Source organism: Triturus cristatus, chromosome 8 (genome assembly GCF_964204655.1).
Source record: "Triturus cristatus chromosome 8, aTriCri1.1, whole genome shotgun sequence".
Taxonomy (NCBI): domain Eukaryota; kingdom Metazoa; phylum Chordata; class Amphibia; order Caudata; family Salamandridae; genus Triturus; species Triturus cristatus.
Window position 1 is genome coordinate 225326622 of NC_140591.1, and position 20975 is coordinate 225347596.

General features: G+C 46.5%; 1 protein-coding gene across 1 annotated transcript in view; it reads left to right on the forward strand.

Moving 5' to 3' along the window:
* AMOTL1 (angiomotin like 1) overlaps nt 1–20975 on the forward strand; it is a 324585-nt gene that overhangs the window by 38693 nt on the left and 264917 nt on the right. Inside the window, exon 3 of the mRNA XM_085621409.1 lies at nt 12448–12498. Within this exon, the coding sequence (XP_085477535.1) occupies nt 12448–12498 (51 nt within the window). The remainder of the gene's footprint in view (nt 1–12447; nt 12499–20975) is intronic.

Consider the following 20975-nt stretch of genomic DNA (forward strand, 5'->3'; position numbering starts at 1 on the left):
GGACAGGGCATAGGACATGCGGCAGGATTTGTTCGGGGGTCACCAGGTGGCAGCGGACAGCGGTCACACTGGCCCCAGTGTCCCGGAGGGCCTCGGCACGTCGTCCATTGATGGTGACCCACTGTTGGTACTTCTGGGTGTTGCTTGGGATGGCAGCTCGGGGCACCATTTCTCGGGAGCCCAGGCATACAAGCGACATGGCAGCTGGTTCCCACTCGGGGGACCCGCCGTCGTGGTTCTCCTCCTCGTCTTCTCACTCCCCCAGGGCTGCGGCGGCTATTTGCCGGGGAGGGGGCCCAGCGGTCCCGTTCCGTCGGTTCACGGGGCAGGCCGGGTCGCTCGCATAGTGGCCGGTCTGCTGGCAGCCGAAGCAGGTCACTGTTGGTCGTGGTCCAGGCCGTGCGATAGGAGTCCCCCTTCGGCCCAGGGTCGGGGACGTGTGGTTGGTGGCTTGGCCTCGTGGCGGGCTTCTGGGCGGCCCGGCCGGGAATTCTCGACTGTGGTGGGACCCCCCTCCTCCACCTCGCTGGCGGGGAGGTCCCGTGGTACTCCGTTGGTAGTCCCCCACGGGGTTCCGGGGGACCCGGGTGTTGACCCATCGGTCTGCTTCGGCGGCGAGCTTCCGGGGCTCGGTCAGTTTACTGTCCAGGAGGTGTTGCCTTAGTTCAACAAAGCAGTTGTTGGCGAGGTGCTCCCAGACAATGAGGTCGAACAGTTCATTGTATGAGGTGACCTTGCTTCCTTTTATCCATCCTTCCAATGCTCGGCTGAAGAAGTCCACGTATTCGACCCACGTGGTACCGGGGAGCTTCTTGCAGTCCCGGAAGCGCTGCCGGTACATCTCGGCTGATAGTCCGTAGCCTGTGAGTAGGGCTTCTTTCATGTGGTCGTATGATGTCATCACCGCGTCAGGGAGTTGCAGCAGGGTATCCCGGCCCTCGCTGAGGAACCTCCCCCATAGGCCGGCACCCCAATCCTTCCGGGGTACCCGATGGGAGGTCATGGCTACTTCGTACGCTCGGAACCATTGCTGGATGTCGTCATTTTTATAGTACTCCTTGACGACATCCTTGGGGATGTGAACCTTTGGCTCGGTCAGTGGCAGAGCGTCCCGGGCTCCGGGGGTGCTGGTCTCCCCCGTTTTAGCTTTTAGTTCAAGTTCCTTGAGGCTCCTCTCGTGCTCGAGGGTTAGCCGTCTCTCCTCTAGTTCCCGATGCCGTTTCTTTTCCTCGATTTCCTCTTGCAGCCGTAGTTGCTCCAAGGCTATTTTCTTCTCCGCCAGTAGGAGCTCACCGTCCAGCCGGAGTCGGGCGAGGTCCATTTCGTGTGTCCGGACTCTCTCCCGTTCTCGCATTTCTTCGTGGGAAAGGCTGGTTTCTGGGACGGTTCGCCCCCCATCTGTCGGGGTTGGGGTTGGCAGGTTTCCGTCCCGGGCCGAGGTCCCTTCGGCTCGGGGTGGGGTGGTCTCGGGTTCTGTCCAGGCTTTCAGGGCTTTCTGCATTTCTTCCTTGGTGCCCAATCCTGTGGTTGGGATCCCTTTGTCCTTGCAGAATTGTTTCAGTTCTTTGTAGGTGTATTCTTCCAACCTTTCCGGCTGGAAGGTTGCGGCCACGGTTGCCTCTTGGCCATCCATGCTTCCCTTTTCTTTCCGTCTGGTTAGGTAGTGGGTGCGTTACTTGACTGTACGATTGCGTCTGGCTCGGATCCCGTCGCTGGCCACCAAATGTTGGAGGGAGGGCCACCGGGGAGTCGGGGAGACTATTCCGGGGCACCTTCCTACCGCAAAATTATAGCCGAGCGCCGCTGAGAAGCCCCCTTCGGGGAGGTCTTTCTCCTATGATCGCACTACGCCCAGTAACACCACCACACAGGACTCAATATCAGTTGCTTGACGTGGTTCTTTATCAGCAGTAATACGTGCAATATTTACAGTGGGATCGAGGGATCCAGTAAGAGGCTCAATGTCTGTTAGAGGGATAGGGTAGCGGGACAGTCTTAGTACCAACCAGGTACGGAAGGGCTCTGCGCCAGACCTTGAGTGCTGGTCTCAGAGCAGCTCGGACGTGGGGAGCCGCGACGGCGTCTGCAGGGCTCGGAGGGTAGATCCGCTTGGGTCGAGCCGCGACACAGTCAGCAGGGCTCCGGTGGTAGGTCCACTTTGGTCGAGCCGCGACGAGGTCAGCTGGGCTCTGAGGTAAGGTTCAACAAGGTCGGGCCGCGACAGCGTCAGCAGGGCCCCAAAGGTTCGTGGTGGTCTTTAAGCACGGTGGAGCCGAGACGTCGTCAGCAGGGCTCAGAGTGTGGGTTCAGGATGAGTCTTCTTCCGTAGGGTCAGCCGCGATCCGATCAGCAGGGCTCTTGACTCCAGGATACAACTGTTGTCCTGTTGTCAGGTCGCCTCAGATATAGGACTGGAGCCCTTTGATGTCCGGACCCTTGTGCCCGGAGGGGGCGGAGAGGCCGGGTAGGGAGCGGCCAGACGCCCAGCAGGAGAGGCGCCAGGCCCCAGAGAGCTGTGGGCGATCGCACCTAGGTGTGGAAGGACGGTTGGGGGTCCCATCGATACTGCCCGCCGCCGGGGTGGGAAGGGTTCATGTGGTATGCCCCGGACCAGGGGTTGGCGCCTTAATGTCGGGCCTCGCTGGGACAGAGGCCGGGTGAAGCGGGGTCACGCAGGAGGTCACGTGGAGTGACGTGTATTCCAAAATGGAGGAGCCCCGAGGTGCATGGGACCTCGTGCGGCTTAGCGAGGGGGAACAGGACCACGCCACGAGGCCGGCTCCCACACTGTATGAGACAAAAGGTGCACTGTCCCTGTCTGCGCCATGGTGCAACCTCAATAGTGTCTGCCCAGTTTAAACATGGACCCAGTTATGGAACAACATTCTCTCCCCAGCTGCGACATGCGCCCTGACAGTTTGCACCTTTGCGAGGAAGATGCTACAGAAAAAGATGGACCCACGATTTGAGACTGCAGTGACATCTTTTCACTGCCAGCTGACTCAGCTATATTTTAAAGAGGGGTAGGGATCCACCTGCTGGTGGGAGCAGTGTGTGACTGTACCTGACTCCGGAGGTTTGGTTAGGGTGGCCCAAGTAGGGTAACCAGATCTTGAGAACCAAAAACCGGGACATTTTGTAAAATAGAAGGACTACAATTGTACATCAACGGTGCTGCGCAGAATGACAACTCTTTTTTTTTTTTTTGTAAAACTTTTTATTAATCCGCACCAGCATATCAGTCACATTACAGAGGAGTAAGAAAGGGATCACAAGTTGACAATAGGTTACATCAGGTAGTACAAAAATGTCATTTGGAAGGTCTAAGGTGAGGGGGGTCATCTCCAATGGGGGAGAAAGGTGGCTGACATATATCTCCACGATATGAATTCCACATGCCCCACACACGAGCCCACTTCTTAGGGCAACCACGGGCCACATATACAGCTTTTTCTCTGAACATAGACCAGTCTAAGTCTTTCTCCCAGTCGCCCACCTCCGGAGGCTGAGACGCTCCCCACCTCTGAGCGATGTTTCTCTTGGCAAGCAAGAATGACAACTCTCACCAACACAGGAACACCGATCAAGCACTAAGAATATAAATGCAATGTAATTTCTAAAATCAGCATCATACCTGGTAATTAAATTGCTTACTTATCACAGCTGCAAACTAGCACAACTTTAGAGTGCCTAATAAGTGCCTCTCACTGGTTTCAGTCGACCCCCTGTAAAAACAGGACATGAGCCAAAATTGCAGAAATCTGCCGGGACAGCCGGTGAAACTCCGGGACTGTCCGGGCAAATTCGGGACACCTAGTCACCCTAGGCCCAAGACCCCATGCCCCCTTTCAAGGGGCACCCTCAGGGGCAAACTGACTATGCACCACCTCATATCTGGAGAACAATATGTGCACCTCCCAATAGCTCTTTTGCCCATGCATCAGTGCCTCATATATGGGGTGTGCATAAGGATAAAGGAGACCTTTATTTACAATGGAGCACAACCCATGCATATGAAGGAATGCTCCCTTGAGCTCACACAGGCATGTTTTGCAGAAGGGGAAACATAAACGTCTGTGGCTCCTTTGAAATACCAAAGTGCATAATGGTTGCAAAAAGTGGGCACACGCTCCCATTACGCCTCAGAGGCACTTTGTGTAATATGGCCCCAGGTAGAGAAAGTGTTTGAGAGGAGTTGGCCTAACGGCTATGGTGGTCGACCTCAAATCTGGGGAACCAGGTTAGAGTCTCGACACTTACGCTGAACATCCTGTGATTCTGGGCAAATCACTTAATCTCCCCGTGCCTAACAAAAATTAATGTGTCCTCATGTAACGACGCAACTGGTGCTATGTAAAGCGCTCTGATACCCGATACCTTCGTGCTAAGTTTGCACTATATTAAAAAAAAGCTCCATAATGAATCCTAGGTCCCTGCTTTTTTGCGGTTTTCCTACAGTCAGCTAAATTTGGCTGTCGGAAATAACTTTGTATGGAATACTCCACAGAGCCAATCTTTGCTCTCAGTTGCTTTGTGCTGCTTTCCTTCCCATCTGCTTGACCCAACTTCAGGACGGACCTTTTTGGTTTCATCGTCTGTAGATTCTTCATTGGCCATCTCCAAACGCCGCCGTACATTTATGAAAACAGAGCCACGTTCAAACCCCACTTTTCTGCTTTTCAGTGCCACCTAGTGGTCACTAGTTAGACTGCAGCAGAAAGGTGAAGGCTACAACATTGTTCTAGAAAGGCAGTGAAAACATCTATAGACCAACATTGACAATGCCAGTTGGTCTCGCTTGCATGTAAAGGTAAGCGAGACCGATTAGCATTGCCAGGGCTAGATGACAAAAGGCATAGAGATATGTTGACTTAAACAATGCACACTGCTTACTATGCTTCATTCAGATAAAGCCTGGGCAGTGGAAAAAGTCACTGAGAGGAGGCCAGGTAATTCACATTCCACACCGAGGCGATGATACACAGTCCCTGGCCAGAGATGTCCAGTATAGACCAAGGAAGGATGAATCTATGCCAGAACTTTACATTTAGATCTATTATGTGTACGTTTGTCTGATGTGGATAAAATGCTGAAAATCTGGTATGGATCCGCCCATCCTGAATCTATGTTGGAACTGGAAACTCCTGCCCTAGTCCCTACCAAATTACCCACCTATGGCCTCAGGAGTGACTCTCTGCCCCTCGGACAACTGTGGACACAAATAAAAATAACACCAGAGGCATCCTGTCGCTGGCTCCTGTCGACAGAATGACTATGTGATGTGAACATCTGCACCCTTACACTGCCTGTCACATTTACATTGTTATTCTTCGGTTCGTTATTTCCATCTTGTTTAATAAGTGTAGCGTGGCCTGTGTGCCCTTTAAGAAGGTTGCACGCTTGCTCAGCTTCCAGGTGTGTACTTCTTGCATGGGCAATGCCAGGCTTGACCTGTGCCCATCAGCTCCAAATCCTTTTGGCGCTCTTGGATCTTTTGGTTCCCTTGTAAAAAACTCCTTGAGAACTTTCAGATGAACAATTGAAATTGTTGCCTGGAACCTTGAATTTGTACATACTCTGTATATATTGTGTTGCGCCCCTTGCTATGGTTTTCTTCACGTTGTCACTTGCGCCGTCACACTTATGTCACGAGCACATTGTACACTTTTTCCCTTAGGGTTGTTTTGGTATTTAGACCGAACAGTGCTGTTATAATCTGCTGACTCTTTCGTTAATCTTCCCTAAATATATGACGCCCATGGGCGCATTAATCAAAATATTTGCAGCCTCTTTTTCTCTCTGTGTGTTTGTAATGTCTTGTACATACAACTACAAATAATTCAATCAATTCCTGCTGAGATATTGTTACAATTACAGGCTTGGATCAGAGGCATACATACTAACAAGTCTACATGAGATCGAGTAGGGAAATTTACACTTGGCCTAATTATCCAGTGTGGGAAAGAACAAAGACTTTGGACTGAAAAGTCTCATCCACATAGTCGTGGCATGCTTCTTCTCTGGCTAGTGTGTCCCACCATGGTAAGATATCACCACCACGGTGGTCCCAACCTCAGAAAGAGGAAGATCTGGATAAATGGCGTCGAATATATGTGGGATTTAAGGGAGAACCTAAAACCACCTCCCAGTATACCTAAGGGATTTCCTGTTTTCTTCAGAGTACGTCAGGATTAAAACATTTACCATATCAATATATGTTGAGAAATGATGACTCATCCTTCCCTACGTAATGCCAACATGTGGCCTCACTATGAGCCCAAAATGGGTCTTGGGTCTTCGTCAGGGCAACACAGGATCCTGCACAGTCCGTGCTGTATCGGAGGTGCAACCACGGGTCTACCTCCTGAGGAAAGTGTGACTACAGAAGAGGTCCCCATTTGGTGAGACCAGTAGAATGCTGTACCCACAATCTTTCTAGCAGCCTCTTGTGATGTCCATCTGTCTTCTGCAGCACGTGCCTCTCTTCACCACTCTCACCAGCCTCTGACAAAATGAGAAAAGTTTGACGGACATCCCCTTGACTACAGATTTCCTCTGAAAACGGGAGGACATCAGTGATTCCAGTCACGTCCAATCAGTGCTTAATTTGTAAAAAATAAATAAGTGCCAGGGCTATTGTCGGTAGATCGCAGAAGCTTGCACCACACAATGCCCCTGCTATGATGCCAATGATAGTAACAATACAACTACTAACATCACGTTTCTACAAGCGTGACAATTCAGACTATTTCAGGCCCCCAAAGCTATGTGAATGGCCTGGGCAACAGGTAATTGTCATTTTTAATACATATTGAATTATTCATTAACTGCTGCTGTGGTCATCTCTAAATTAGCAAGACAACGCCACCTTGTGGCAGACTGTCACAAGCGCCGGTGTTGACAATTAAATGACGGTTCTGAGCACTGGAAACCACCGGGTCAAATTAAGCACTGTGTCTAATAATGGAAGATGTAATCATATCGAAAAGCATGACGATTAAAGCAGGAAGTTTGGGGGAAGTAAAAAAGAAAGCGTACATAAAGAGCAAGGAACACATGCAGTTCCATGGGGTGCTCAATAACAAAAAATGAGTCCCATCAAGTATGCCGTTGAATGATACAAATCATCCAATCAGAACATTGTGAGATCAGAATGCTCCTGGGCGAGACAAACACAAGAATAGGGGAAAGCCAATGAATCAAGAGCAGACAACTGAAATAGACAACAAAGCTACCCAATCACGAACAAGGGGCTGACCCAAAGCCCACCCTTAGGTATATGTTGTATATTTGAAACAGACAGTTACATTTGACTGTAGCTGAGATGTTATCAATCCTGGCAATTCATACTGCTGGTAGTTCCAGTAGTATGGAAATATCAAGGACAAGGTATTGAAGTTGAAATATAGAAAGGTAAGCATAGATTTTGTTTACCTAACTCCACATATATGAACCTTGAAAATATATACATGCCTTCGAGACACATAGATGTGGATTTAGGAATAGTAAATCTATAATTCCTATATAAGCACTATCGATATTTTTGTCCTCAATACTTGTCCTCAATATTCCGATATCGTGATATTTTATTGTTTGATGTTCAGCAGTATTATCGTTCCAGTGCACCTTCTGTTTCCTAGTTTCATCAGCCTCACACAGATGTAACCGGGTCCATTATCCAGGTGTCAATGCCAGAGGTTTCTCTGCACATTATATCATGAAAAAAGAGCAAATATTCATGTTTTAGGGTTTTAAATAAAGACAACAACAACAAATGAAGCATGCTTTGCTAATGCTTAGGGTAGGTTGTCATTTCAGAAGAGAGGTGAAAAGCCCTTTAGCAGTCTCCACATATAAACTCTCATCTTCCTAAGCACGACCTACCGCATCTTGCAAAGCTGAACGGGAAGAGTGGTTTGCTCAAAGTTATAACCTGTGTTTACTGTTTATCACATGTTATATAGGGGTGTCCTACAGCGGTCCAGGAGGGCTGGACACATTCTGGAATCTTAAGCTAACCACTGACTCTCTAAATCAGTTTAAATATCCATATAAGTTCATTTTATTTGGAGAGCTTGACAATCAGCACTGATCCGGCCTTCATTCAGGCACATTTATTATATTTGGATCGAAGATAAGGCAGCCCTAACAAGGAGGTCGCATGGCTGGATGACCTTAAGTTCCTACTCCTCCCTGGCTGCACAAAAGTATTTAGCTTCGGGTTTTGCCAAACATACAAAAATTCAATTTTTAAAATACAGATTAGACTTGTTGCCATGCACAAAGCACTTTCCACATTGGCTGAAAAACCAATCTGATTGTAATTGCCGTTTATGTGGTATACCGCAAGAAGATACGCTGCATCTCCTCTGCACATGCAAAGATCTAACAGAGGAAAGAAGACAGCTTTTAAAACCACTTTTTAACCAGAGAGGCATTCGCACACGGAGACAGGCTGTGCTGGCATGTTTTGCACGCGAGGACACGCAGCTTAATTGCCGCTTTGTAAAATTCTTAAAACAAGTGAAGAAGAAAATGCCAAGTCAGAACAGCAATACAGCTGACAAGGAAAAAGACTGACGCTGCTAAAATAACTGCTTATTCTTTTAATGTACTGTAAACACCATTTGGTTATAATGTTTTTTTAATCGGTTTTAATTTTTAACATGTAATGAGATATTTTGTAGCGATGGTTTTAAGTAACTCTGCTAAATAAAATAAACTTGAACATATTTGGATAGCCTGAAAATGAGGACAGACCTGACCCACGTGGACCTATGGTGTATGCACCTGTACTAAATCTGAGAGGAGTTCACTTTCACAGCAAAGCATTCTGGCGTTACGAACATTTTTGCCCAATGTACTAAAGAGACTTGTGTTTCTCTGCGATGAATGGATCATGAATTGCATCGTTAAAAGCTGCTGCTAGATGCTAGAAGCCATTAGCACTTTAGAACAAGATTCAGATCCAAGGATGTGTGCCACAGTTGTAAAAAGTAACTAAAAAAACACAGGGCCAGATTTAACAACCTTTCACGCAACGCGGTGTAGCAAGGCAACTTGCTGCGCAGCGTTGCTTGAAAGGGAAAGAGCAGAAATGCACCATGTCTACTCAGATATGGCGCAATTCTGCTCTCTCGTTGTGTTGGCGCACTTCAGGCAGCCTCAAGCTAATACAGGCATCCGTACACCACAATGCAAGGGTGCTACATTACCGGAGAATTGTTTTCATGCAGAAAGGGATACCTTCCTGCCCAAAAACAATCTCTCGAGGCATGTTCCTCTTTCTATGTGTGCTGCACAATGCAGCACATGTAGAAAGAGGAAATAATGAGTAGGCCTGGGCGAAGCACTACGCTACGCTCGCGTAGTTTGCGAAGATCGCGCTACTTCGCACTTCCCGAACTGCACGTAGCACAGTGCGAACACGCGTAGCGTAGTGTTGCGTAGTGCTGCGGTCATTTTTTGCTTGCTCGCGACCGCGAGCAAGCAAAATGACATCCTGGCGAGACTTTTTCCTTGTTCGCGATCGCGAGCATGGAAAATAAACCTCCCGGCGAGATTCCCAACGCGAGAAGGTCAGGTTTCTCATTGCGAGGGGTCGCGTATGCTCGCGACCGCTCGCGATGAGAAACTACCAGTTCGCGTTGAGAAAGCTGCAGCTCGAGTAAAAATCTACTCGAGCAGCAGAAAACTACAGCTCGCACTGTGCAAGATGCCATTTTCAATGATTGCACAGTGCCGGTTGCTTGTCCGCACTGTGCAATCATTGAAAACAACATCTTGCACAGTGCGAACATGTTACTTCGCAGTTCGCGAAGTGCTACGCGTAGCTCGCGTAGTGCGAACTTCACTTTGCGTAGCTTCGCGAAGTGCTACTTCGCGAACTACGCCCACCCTTAATAATGAGAAGATAAAAAGATTTTTCTCAGTGTTACGCCGTCCTCTGGGTGGCGTAGCAATTTCACGCAATCCCAGGTTTAGACACCTTTGTAAATCTGGGATTGAGTGAAATCCATGAGTGAATGTATGGGAGCGCCCATGTTCCACCCATGGAACGCCTCCCAGGATGAAATGTAACACAATGCATCGGCAGCCGCTGCATTGTGTTACATTTTCTTTACAAAGTCACGCAAGGCGGCACAAATCGCCACTTGCGTGGCTTTGTACATATCTACTAGCTTTTTACATCATGGAAGTTCCACAAAAGTGATGCAACCATGACACAAAATGTTAGTAAATCTGGTTCATGATGTTAAATGTGGCTTCAGGCGACCTTTATGTACAACAGAAGACCCCTGCAGTAATTGTAAACTGCTACGATGGCCTCCCTAGGTCTGGGGTCCATGAGGAAAGCAGGGGGTATCTGGATGAGCCCAACAGCAGTTCTGTCACTCACAAAGAGATCAGGAGCAGCTACCATACACCGGGAAGGAGGGAATGGAGAGCCAAGATGTAGGGTGGGGAAGGGCGGCAGGAGCCAGAGATATAGTTTCCATGTAGACGATGTTATGTGGGACGGTAGCTGTAAGCCACATAGATTTTGTTTGTAGCTACGACAGTTTAACCCCTTCAGTGCCCATGACGAGATAGTCTCGTCATGGAGCACGGTTGCGCTGTGCCCATGACGAGACTATCTCGTCATGAACCCCGCCCGCTAATTCAACGCCCGGCACAGGGCGGGGAAAGGGCAGGGCACTGAAGAGGTTAAGTTTTGATGGTGATGGAATAAGGTAAATATACTTCTGGAGGGTTTTTGATTGATTCGATTGGGCATCGCCATGTGACGCAAGGTGATGTAATATGAGATCCTGGTGGGAATCTTAACACTTTCAACAAGTCATATTCATATTTTAGCAGCTAAAAGATGAAAATGGCATAGTGAAAGAATTACTCTTTACAGGAGACCAGTAAGGCAATGCATAATATGGCACCACCAGACCCAGCAAAAATATGTTTTCAAATGAAGGAACAAGTAAATCATTCAGTTTTGCGTTTTGTAACTGTACTTGCTATTTCCTTGAGAAAGCTCTAAACCAGAATGGCTGGAGCGAACCTGACAGCTGCATGTTCTCCTTATAAAGGAGGGCAGTAAATGACCCTGAACTCTGAATTAATATTTGTCCATGTTTTAAAAATTCAAGTTCTGACATACAGCGGCGGCTCCTCCGCTAAGGCGGAGAGGTGCCGTCTCACTACTCTTTGAGCAGTGCAAAAAGGAAACAAAAAATGATAATAACACAGTGTTATTATCATTTTATTTTTCCATACTGAGGCAGTTCTACAGGGCGGGGCTGGCCTGTTGTCACAGCCAACGGGGGAGGAGTGCCCTTAAGAGCGCATGACGGTTTGGCTTGCCGTCTTGGGCTGGCCAGTCATGTGCACTTAGCATGTTCTCCACTCGACTGTATTGCACAGCCTAGGTTGAGAACATGCACAGGCTCTGAGTCCCTGTCTGTGTGCCGAACCAGGGCGCTCAGACCAAGCTCGAAGCTGCTGTCATGGTGGTGACAACAGCGTCATGACTGGCTTAGGGGAGTCTGGGAGCCTATGCGCATCCCTGCATCAATTGAAGAACAGAAGTTAGGCGGCGTCCGGCAGCCAGGTAAGTGAATTTTTTTTTATGCCCCGCTCCACCCATTCTATTCCATGGCATCCACCACTGTCTGACAACTGAAACAATCAAATAGGAAATGCTACACCTCTCACCAGCATCCAAGGTTTTGATTATATTTCAGGATGGGAGGAGGAGCATGCTAAGGGACACACAGCGGTGGTGCACAGGTGTCTCCTCCCTCCCCCCCCCCCAAAGGTGCACCTTGTGGGTGGATATAGGGGTCACTGAATCCGCCTCCAGGAGGATCACTGCCCCCCTTTGAAATGGAGGCCGGGTCACCACCTGCAGTGAAAGGCATACTGGGGGCTTCAAACAACTGATTAGCTTTCACCAATGCGCTGCTCAGAGTGCACTATTGGGTTCGAGCCTCCACTGGAAAGAGTGCATTTTAAATGATACGACACGCTGTCCCAACCTGCCCTTTGCGCACACACTTAGAAGTGAAGTATAGTGCAGAGATGAGAAGCTCACCATATTTTGAACGTGGTACTAGGTACATTTTTTCTGCACCTAGTCATCAGTTGAGTTGAAGAAGGTGACAGATATTTTATGTTATTTTGTGATATGTAGGACTAACCCAGGATTTTTCTTTTAACTCCTTACTTTGCTTGTCCCTGTGGACAGCTTTGGGAGATGACAAAATGATGCAGTTAGTTGGTCAGTTAATGACCCTAAAATTGTATGTGGCAGATATCAACATGGAGATCATTACGACCGTCCTTCTCAATGTCTATCATCTAACTCGGACCCGCTGGGTCGACGCGTCCCTGTTGTTGCTCTCTCAGATTAATACAGCAACTTCCCACATCTTATCTTTCTATTTCTTGTAGATCAGGAGATGCCTGAATCTAATCCCAATCACTTTGGTCCAGGACAACTAGGTAAGTACCATTCTTATCCTACGTACTTTGATACGGTACATAACTGAGAAAAGGTACCATTATAACGACAAGATGTTTGATGATGTATCACGACTTGATAGTGGATATCAGTAGGATGCTTTGACCTGCTGTATACTCATTCACTTCAATTCAAGGGCATTCATGTGGTCCAATTCCTACATGTTCTATAGTGTTTGAAGGTGACATTAGGCAGGTATAAAGTAGGATCTAAGTATTATTCAGTACATGGCAAAGACTTACGGAATGTGGTTGTGGCGCCAAAGAGTGCCCATTTTCACTTTATCAGGTATAACAAGAGTATGCCTGTGAGTAATGTTTGGTTGTTAGGGTCAATGTAGGGCGCCCTACCTCTACTTATATGAATTTTACAAGATGCACTTTTAAGTATTGCACAGACATTCATTTTAGATCCTGTTCAGACGGTTTCAGGATATTGCACATGACACAGGGTGGACAGGAGTTCTTTTGAGCTGCTTTTGAGGTATGGAAAGCCTCGCTCGTGAATCTAACTGCATACCAAGGGCCATATGTAGGTAGCATCACATTTACCGATTCATAAATACCGAATTTTACCGATTCGGTATTTATGAATCGGTAAATGTGATGTAGGTAATGATTCGGTAATGTTTACCGAATCGGTAAAATTCGGAAATTATGAATCGGTATTTACCGATTCGGTAATGAGGCATACCTTCCCATTGATTCCTATGGGCCTGGAGGCCCATAGGAATCAATGGGAAGGTATGCCTCATTACTGAATCGGTAAATACCGATTCGGTAATGGGGGGGAGCATATACAAGGGTGGCAGGGTGTCACATTGACACCCTGTTGCACCCCTGAATCTTGCATGTGTGCACATGTGGCGCACATAATTGCCCTAAGGGCATGTATGTCTGCCACATGGCACACTTAAATCAGCAAAATATTGCTTTTTGCAAGGTATTCGTTATTTATCACCAACCTGTATTTGGTGGTAAATAACGAATTCTTAATACTGATTTGCACTCTTTAGAGTGCTCCCTATATTGCATTTCTGGATTCAGTATTTACCGAATCGGTATTTTACCGATTTCTTAAATACCGAATCCAGAAAAGAGCCCCCTACATAGCAAATGCCTAAATACCGGTCGGTAACGGGATATTTACCGAATTTCGGCCGTTACCGACCGGTATTTGGCTTCCTACATGAGGCCCCAAGGGCCATATGTAGGTAAATTATATTTACCGATTCTTAAATACCGAATTTTACCGATTCGGTATTTATGAATCGGTAAATGAAATGTAGGTAAATTATTACCGATTCGGTAAATATCGGTATTTACCGAATCATGTGCACACATGCACGAATCAGGGGTGCAACAGGGTGTCAATGTGACACCCTGCCACCCATGATGATGCCTCCCCTATTACCGATTCGGTATTTACCGAATCGGTAATGGCAACTGGCTTCCCATACATTCCTATGGGCCTGGAGGTCCATAGGAATGAATGGGAAGCCAGTTGCCATTACCGATTCGGTAAATACCGAATCGGTAATAGGGGAGGCATCATCATGGGTGGCAGGGTGTCACATTGACACCCTATTGCACCCCTGATTCGTGCATGTGTGCACATGTGGCGCACATACATGCCCTAAGGGCATGTATGTCTGCCACATTGCACTTTTCAAATGGCACAATAATGCTTTTGTAAAGGTATTCGTCATTTACCATCAACTTTTAGTTGGTGGTAAATAACGAATCCACACACCGACGATACACTCCCCCTACATATCATTTCAGGATTCGGTATTTAACGAATCGGTAAATTTACCGATTCGGTAAATTACCGAATCCTGAAATATGCCCCCTACATAGCAAATGCCTAAATACCGGTCGGTAACGGGATATTTACCGAAAATCGGCCGTTACCGACCGGTATTTGGCTTCCTACATATTTATCTCTTATCTGTGCTTCAATATTGCGAAATATTTTTCCAACATCTCTTTCTATTTGAGATATTTGTAATACCTGTATTTATTGATGTTATTTGTAAATTTTTAATTTACTATTCAGTTACTTCAAGTGTTTTGTTCAACCCTGACATGTATTCTTCAGGCTGCATCAGATTTCTTCGTTACTGCTGGTTTCTGCTCTCCGCAATCAAAGTGTTAGTAGATTTGAGTGTATATATTTGTGCGTATAATAGTTCACAAAGGTTCTGGACCTTTTCATTTGTGTGATGGGTTACGGGCAAGTGGTATGGATACGCAACAGTGAGGATGCTAGTAGCATCAGAGTAAGTGACCAATGGCTTCCATCATGAGCGGTCAAGAGTCGATCCAAATCTAAAGTGGATCCGAACTTTGCATCTCATGCTGAGGCGCCATCTGGTGTTTCTTTTGTCTGTTACATTTCTAAGTATCTTCAGCCTGGGCTAGAGTTCCATTTTATCTTTCTTCCATTTGACACTCCCAAGTGGCTGCTGAGGATGGACATTTGGATGACACTTGAGTGGAGATGGTTTTTGCTGACCGAATAATGCAAAAGCAAGACGTCCATGGTGCGCATGGACTGGGGTGCAGCGGGGTATGTAGGCCAGGTCAATTTGGCCACCTCAGTCAGCACCTCGTGGTGTAGAAAATGTCCTGGCCCTAGTGCAAAGTCCTTGCAGGCTTGTTAAAAGGAGACAAAAAAACTCACCCGGTCCCCCAACAGCGCACAACCACCATCCCTCCAGGCCTGAAATGACATAATGATCATCATTTGTCGGACCGGCGCCACTATCTAGATAGGGAGTTCACTGTAAGTTAAGCCTAACTGCTCCGTGCCACGCTACCAGAGGGCTGAGCACAGGCTAACTTGGGGTTTGCTTGTGACATCGCCTTGAGAAGTTTTGTGGTTGCTGCTTGTGTAGGGTTTCACCCACCTCAACCAGTACCCAATTTCCTATAGCTTGGCAGTAAACCCACGTTTTCTCTAATTAGTATGTAAAGCTAACACCCGAACCAGACAAAGACCAGCAGACATGCTGATGTATACACACATATCAGCCCAGTTCCTACTGACCCTTCCAAAGATGCACATCGTGTCTGTGTATATGTGCATGTGGGTGCATGTGTGTGCGTGCACATGCGTGTGTGTAGGTGCATGTGCGTGGGTGGGTGCACATTTGTGTATATGCATGCGGGTGCACGTGTGTTCATGTGTGCATTTCACAGGTTTCCAGTAATGACTTGCAAGGGATCGTGATGTGTGTGAGCCGTATTTCCAGTTGTGAGTTGCACACACAGTAGTGCTTGGCAGATTGTGACTACATTCACAGCAGCTCTGGCCTCACACATGTACTGCTGCAACACGTTTCACTGAATTTGAAAGTCAGATAGAAGTCAACTATAATCCATCAGTCACAATTTATAGAATCAATTTGTGAGGTCTTGGGTTAGTAATTCCTTGACCTTTGACCTAGGGGTTAGAGTGGAAAGTTGTCTGATTTATCTACGCCAGTTTGAGTTGTCTTTAGGGGAGGCTGGCTCATGCGTCTCTCTGGTGGTCGAAGGCGAGTTGTTGCCCGAGTGACATTCGTCTTTGTTACGAAGGAACACAGCCGTCTTGGGAAATCAAATCCTGTTGAAATCCACTCATGCCCTCTCCATTGGAACTGTGGCTTTACGCACAGCTGTGTAAATGGATTATCGCCATTACTGCACCCCTAGTGGCATCTATTCCTGGCCAGCCTTCAAGGAAGGCCCTTTGGCGTCTGCTTAGCACAAGGTCCAGCCAGAAATGGGGAGGGCCGGGTCCTTGCAAAGAAACACACACCATGTTGTCATGTTCATCAAAACCAAAGCCGTGTACAGGGCGACTGCTCCTTCAAGGCTCAAAGAGATCCGTCAGAAACTCTTGTGAGATTTTGGCTGAAGTACATACTGTCTGGACCTCGAATGGTATTTTAAGACCACTGGCCATCTGGAAAAAGAGTTATTTTGCACACTTTTACAGACGGCATTATAGGACTCCAGTCCAAGGCCTGTGCGCCCTTCTAGAACTTACAAAAACGAATGAAACGCGAGGAAAGTGTCACATAATAAAACGCACGCTAACTACCAGAAACCTGGACGCAGGCTTTGAATGGAAAACACATAATACAGTATTCTATTTGGCAAGCCAGTTTATAATGAGAAGTGCCTGGCGGGAAAGTGCAAGTGCATGACACCACTGTGCGTTGTGATCACCTAGTAGGGCAACTCTGCATGTTATTGCTGCAGATCGGCGCATATAAATTCTCCCTACTTCCACGGACAGAGTAAATCTACAGTCACACGCACATACACTCTTCATACGCTAGGGCCCATCACACTAAATTCGCACTATTACTCTATCCACACTGAATATAGGAGAGAAAACCTAAACCAATCTGCATCTAAATGAGGTCAATGTAACCCTAAAGACATTGTCCTGAGTCATGATTTTAAACATAGGAAATACATTTGAAACTCAATAAATGACAAGGAAATAACCACCCGACACAAGAATTCAAATAAATGCTTATTTATCTAAATTAGTTCAAAAATGGAAATCAATCATTAGCAAAATCATTATTCTCATAATTACCTATTCTAGCTAAATGGGTCAGGACTGGTCTCTCGGTGAAGTCTCTCGAGCTGCCGTCCTCAGCATGAAGTCCAAAACGCGATGACCGCAAGGAACGAGATGAATGTAAAAGCGCAATGAACATGGACCCTCTCTAGTCTAACATTTTTATAGGGAAAATAACAAATAAAAGTTACAAACAAACTTTAGATATCCGTTGAGCCGCTGAGCAGAGCGAGCAGGAAAGGAAGTCTCTCGGTTACATTTAGAAAACCTCCGCCCAGGAAAAATCACACAAATAAAAAATACGGAAGAAGGAAACTCGAGTTTGCAAATGTTACTTTCGTAAATACTCTTCCTTGGTATCATAGCAAAGCCACCGCAGACTGGTCATTGTTCATTGTGGCTTTATCCTTCTCCAAGGACAATTGGAATCATTCCCAGAGCTACTGTCCTCACGGAAACTTTCTACACAGGCAGAAGCTGTGGTCAGGTGACTTTCGACCATGTTCAGCAAGGCCTCTCGTCAAAATTCAATCACTCGAGTGCAGGCTGTAAATGGCAGCCATCTTGTTTTAGGCCAAAACGGACCATCTTAATTAAAAGAAACACAAAACAACGTTACCACATCATAATGATTAAACAGTGTTAATCCCCACTAATACCCCTATGTGTATGTAATTATCTAGCCTTCTGCAACACAATAAAGCATTAGCACACGTTATTTTAAAAGCACAAACTCAAAACAAATAGCACTTTTGCGACACTTATTTAGTAAAACCGCACATTATTATTAAGCAACATATATGCATCCCACGTGTAGTTTCTCTCATTAGTAATGTTGATTAATTTGGACTTTTCACAAAACAAACCTTTAATTAATGTTTTTAAATTAGTAATTTTAATCATGACATATAGACAAAACTGGAGCTTAAAACTCGATAAATTTTCAACAGAAAACTCTGCTCCAGCATTATCACTTTGGGACGATCTGCACCTGATTGCCCACCCTGATGTTCAATACTTTTATTAACCTCACAGTGCCCACTGCAGCCATCGTGAATGTCAATCAGAAAGACTGGTGTGGCAGCCAGTAACTGCATAATTGTCATCAAATCAAAAACTAAAGCTGGCAGAAACGCAGCAGCTCTGTCCAGGTTGTCAGGTAGGTGCCCTCAGGTGTGCTTCAATTGCACAGAGGATATCACTTCTGGGGGGCAAAGGTCATCTAACTGATATTGCAAGGTGGGCTGACAAAGGAAATGAATGCGATGAAACCATTTGCACACTATGGGCCTCATTTACGGGGAATTGGCCTAGGGCCTAGGGCAGTACCACAAGTCTTGCTGCACTGCCTTACGCCAATATGAAAGTGCAGGTATGCACCGTATTAATGTAATACAGTGCATTCCTGACATTTCCCATGCACTGGTCAACAATTTGCTGCCTAGCTCCAACGCAGGCACCCTTGCACCAGGGTGCAATGGTGTCTGCGTTGCATGCAGGATTGTTGTGCAGGAAGGGGGACAATCCTGTGAGGCGGTTTTGTCTTCTCCCATGGAAAGAGGAAAAAACGAGGAGAAATAAAGATATTTCTCCTTGTTATGCCTGCTCTGGAGAGGCATAAGGTTTTGGTGCTGCCCCATGTTTACATGATTAAGTAAATCTTGGGTAGCATCAAAATTCATGGGTGTTGCACGGGAAACCCACTGTAACGCCCATGGAAGGACTCCCTAGCGCAGAGTAAAGAAACGCAGCGGCTTGCACTGCCTTGCCTTCCTTCAGATCTATGAGCCCACACAAAGGTACGCAAAGTGGCTTTGCGTGGCCTCATAGATATGGTTGAGAGGTTTGTGCTGCCGGAGCGTCAGAAAAAGTGGCACTCCGGCGGCACAAGCCTCCCATAAATAAGCCCCATAGTATTTGTCTAAATTCCTGTTGGTCAGGTACCAGTTGCTGGAGAGATATTTGCAGAATGGGCATGGTGTTTCTGTTCTCAAGAAGTGTTTACTTACATAGTTCTATATCCGAGTATCATCCTGGAGAAGCTGAAACATAAATTGTTCTATACAGCTGCACGCAAACATTTCAAAATAGCGAATTCCCATGTTTGAAAAGCAGATCGTGGACCGATAAGACACGATCTGTAGAAAAGGCCAGTAGTCCAATAGAAAGACCAATCTGGACTAGCAGCATGGCTGACTTCACAGGATTAGCAGGCAGCCCATGGACAATTCATAGATTTTTTTCTCCGAAAATGCCCACCTAGTTCAGACTATGACATCTTCTGGCGGCAGTCTTGTTGACAGGAATGTCAAGCGGCCGCATAGCTCACTTCCTGGAGCAGAGGCTGACAGAAGGGAGGGCTCTCTCATTGGTCCTCCCATCTGTCAGCCCAGTAGATATTCCCTTCAGATTATCCCTCCCCACGTTTGTCATTTTCATGATGATTTTCCAGCTTCTGAAGTGGAGGAGTTTAGAATTTTCTGCGAGTGTACGGTCATTCCAATAGTACTAAACATGGTCAGAATACCATCACCTTTGTCACCTCGCCGGGGAAGTAAGCGCTATGTAAATGCAATTTAATAGATGCTAGAGAACAGCTTCAAGGGTCATTTCAGCTCCAGAAGTACCAGAGGCATTATTACAAAGGTAGGGCCAGGAAGAAAATGGCAGGCCACAGGTGATAACGAAATGCAGAAAATCACACGTTACAAAAGCACGCCACGCAGCCATCATAGACTCACACATAATGATAACAATATATAGCGCTTCATGTCATATTTTTGCAGTTTGAAGCACTGCAAGTAGCAGATGTTATTATTACTAAATGTAATTGATGGTGGGTAGAATGGGTCTTGCTGGATTCAAACTTGTGACCTACAGCTCGCATCAGATATTAGTGATGAAGGATTGGGGCGCTGAGCCATCTTGCCCACATACAGTGACGTACTTTATTAACATATTCAGTTGTAGTTACAGTGGAAGGATGATATATATGTGAATTGGCTGAGCGCCAGAGAAATGTTTTACACAACCTAGCAAGTGCTCCAGCTATGCTGGGTCTGGTGGTTCAGTGGACTAACGATCAGTGGCGGCTCGCTCGGAACGGGGCTGGTAGGGTGAGCTAAACTGTCATGGGCACTTAGAGGAGTGCTAACCACTCCTCCCCTGCTCTGGCGTCAGGGAACCAGCCCCGTCCGACTCCCGAAGGAAAGTCTTGTTATTATCATTTTCTTTTTCTTTTTTTCACTGCTGCAACAGCAGCGCGGCGGCGCTCATCCGTTTTAGCGGAGGAACCGCCACTGTTAAATCCCGTCCATAAACATGTGCTTGACCTCATGCCCACAGGTCACTTAGGCTTTCATCCTTCTGAGGTCAATAAAATGCGTGCCATTGAGTTGGTTAACTGTTAAATAATGTAAACACCTGTTATTCGGCTCCACGCCTGTAATGTTATTACTACGCGTCCGTTGAGCAAAACTGAAATTAACCTCTTTCCGAGAAATGTTCATTTGCAACAATATATCGACTTTGTTTTTAATATGCTTCCTGAAAACAAGTTTACATTTCATTAAATACACCGAAGAGACAGTACAATTGGTACCGTGACTTCCACTGTCACATAATATCCTTTCAGTGGAGAAATTGTCATGGAAACAGAACTGCTTCCTCAGCCCCCGGATTGAGATGTATTTCTTGGATGATTGAGGATCTGTGAAAGGTTGGTGCACTGAATTCTTGAATTCTGCAATGATTGGGATATTTATTTTTGGCCTCAGGTGCTGTCATCAGGCACTTTTCTGCAGAAATATTCTTTAGAATATTGAGAGATTACAGGATTTATTTTCTGCAGTTAGTCCCGTCACTTTTGATGCTCTTA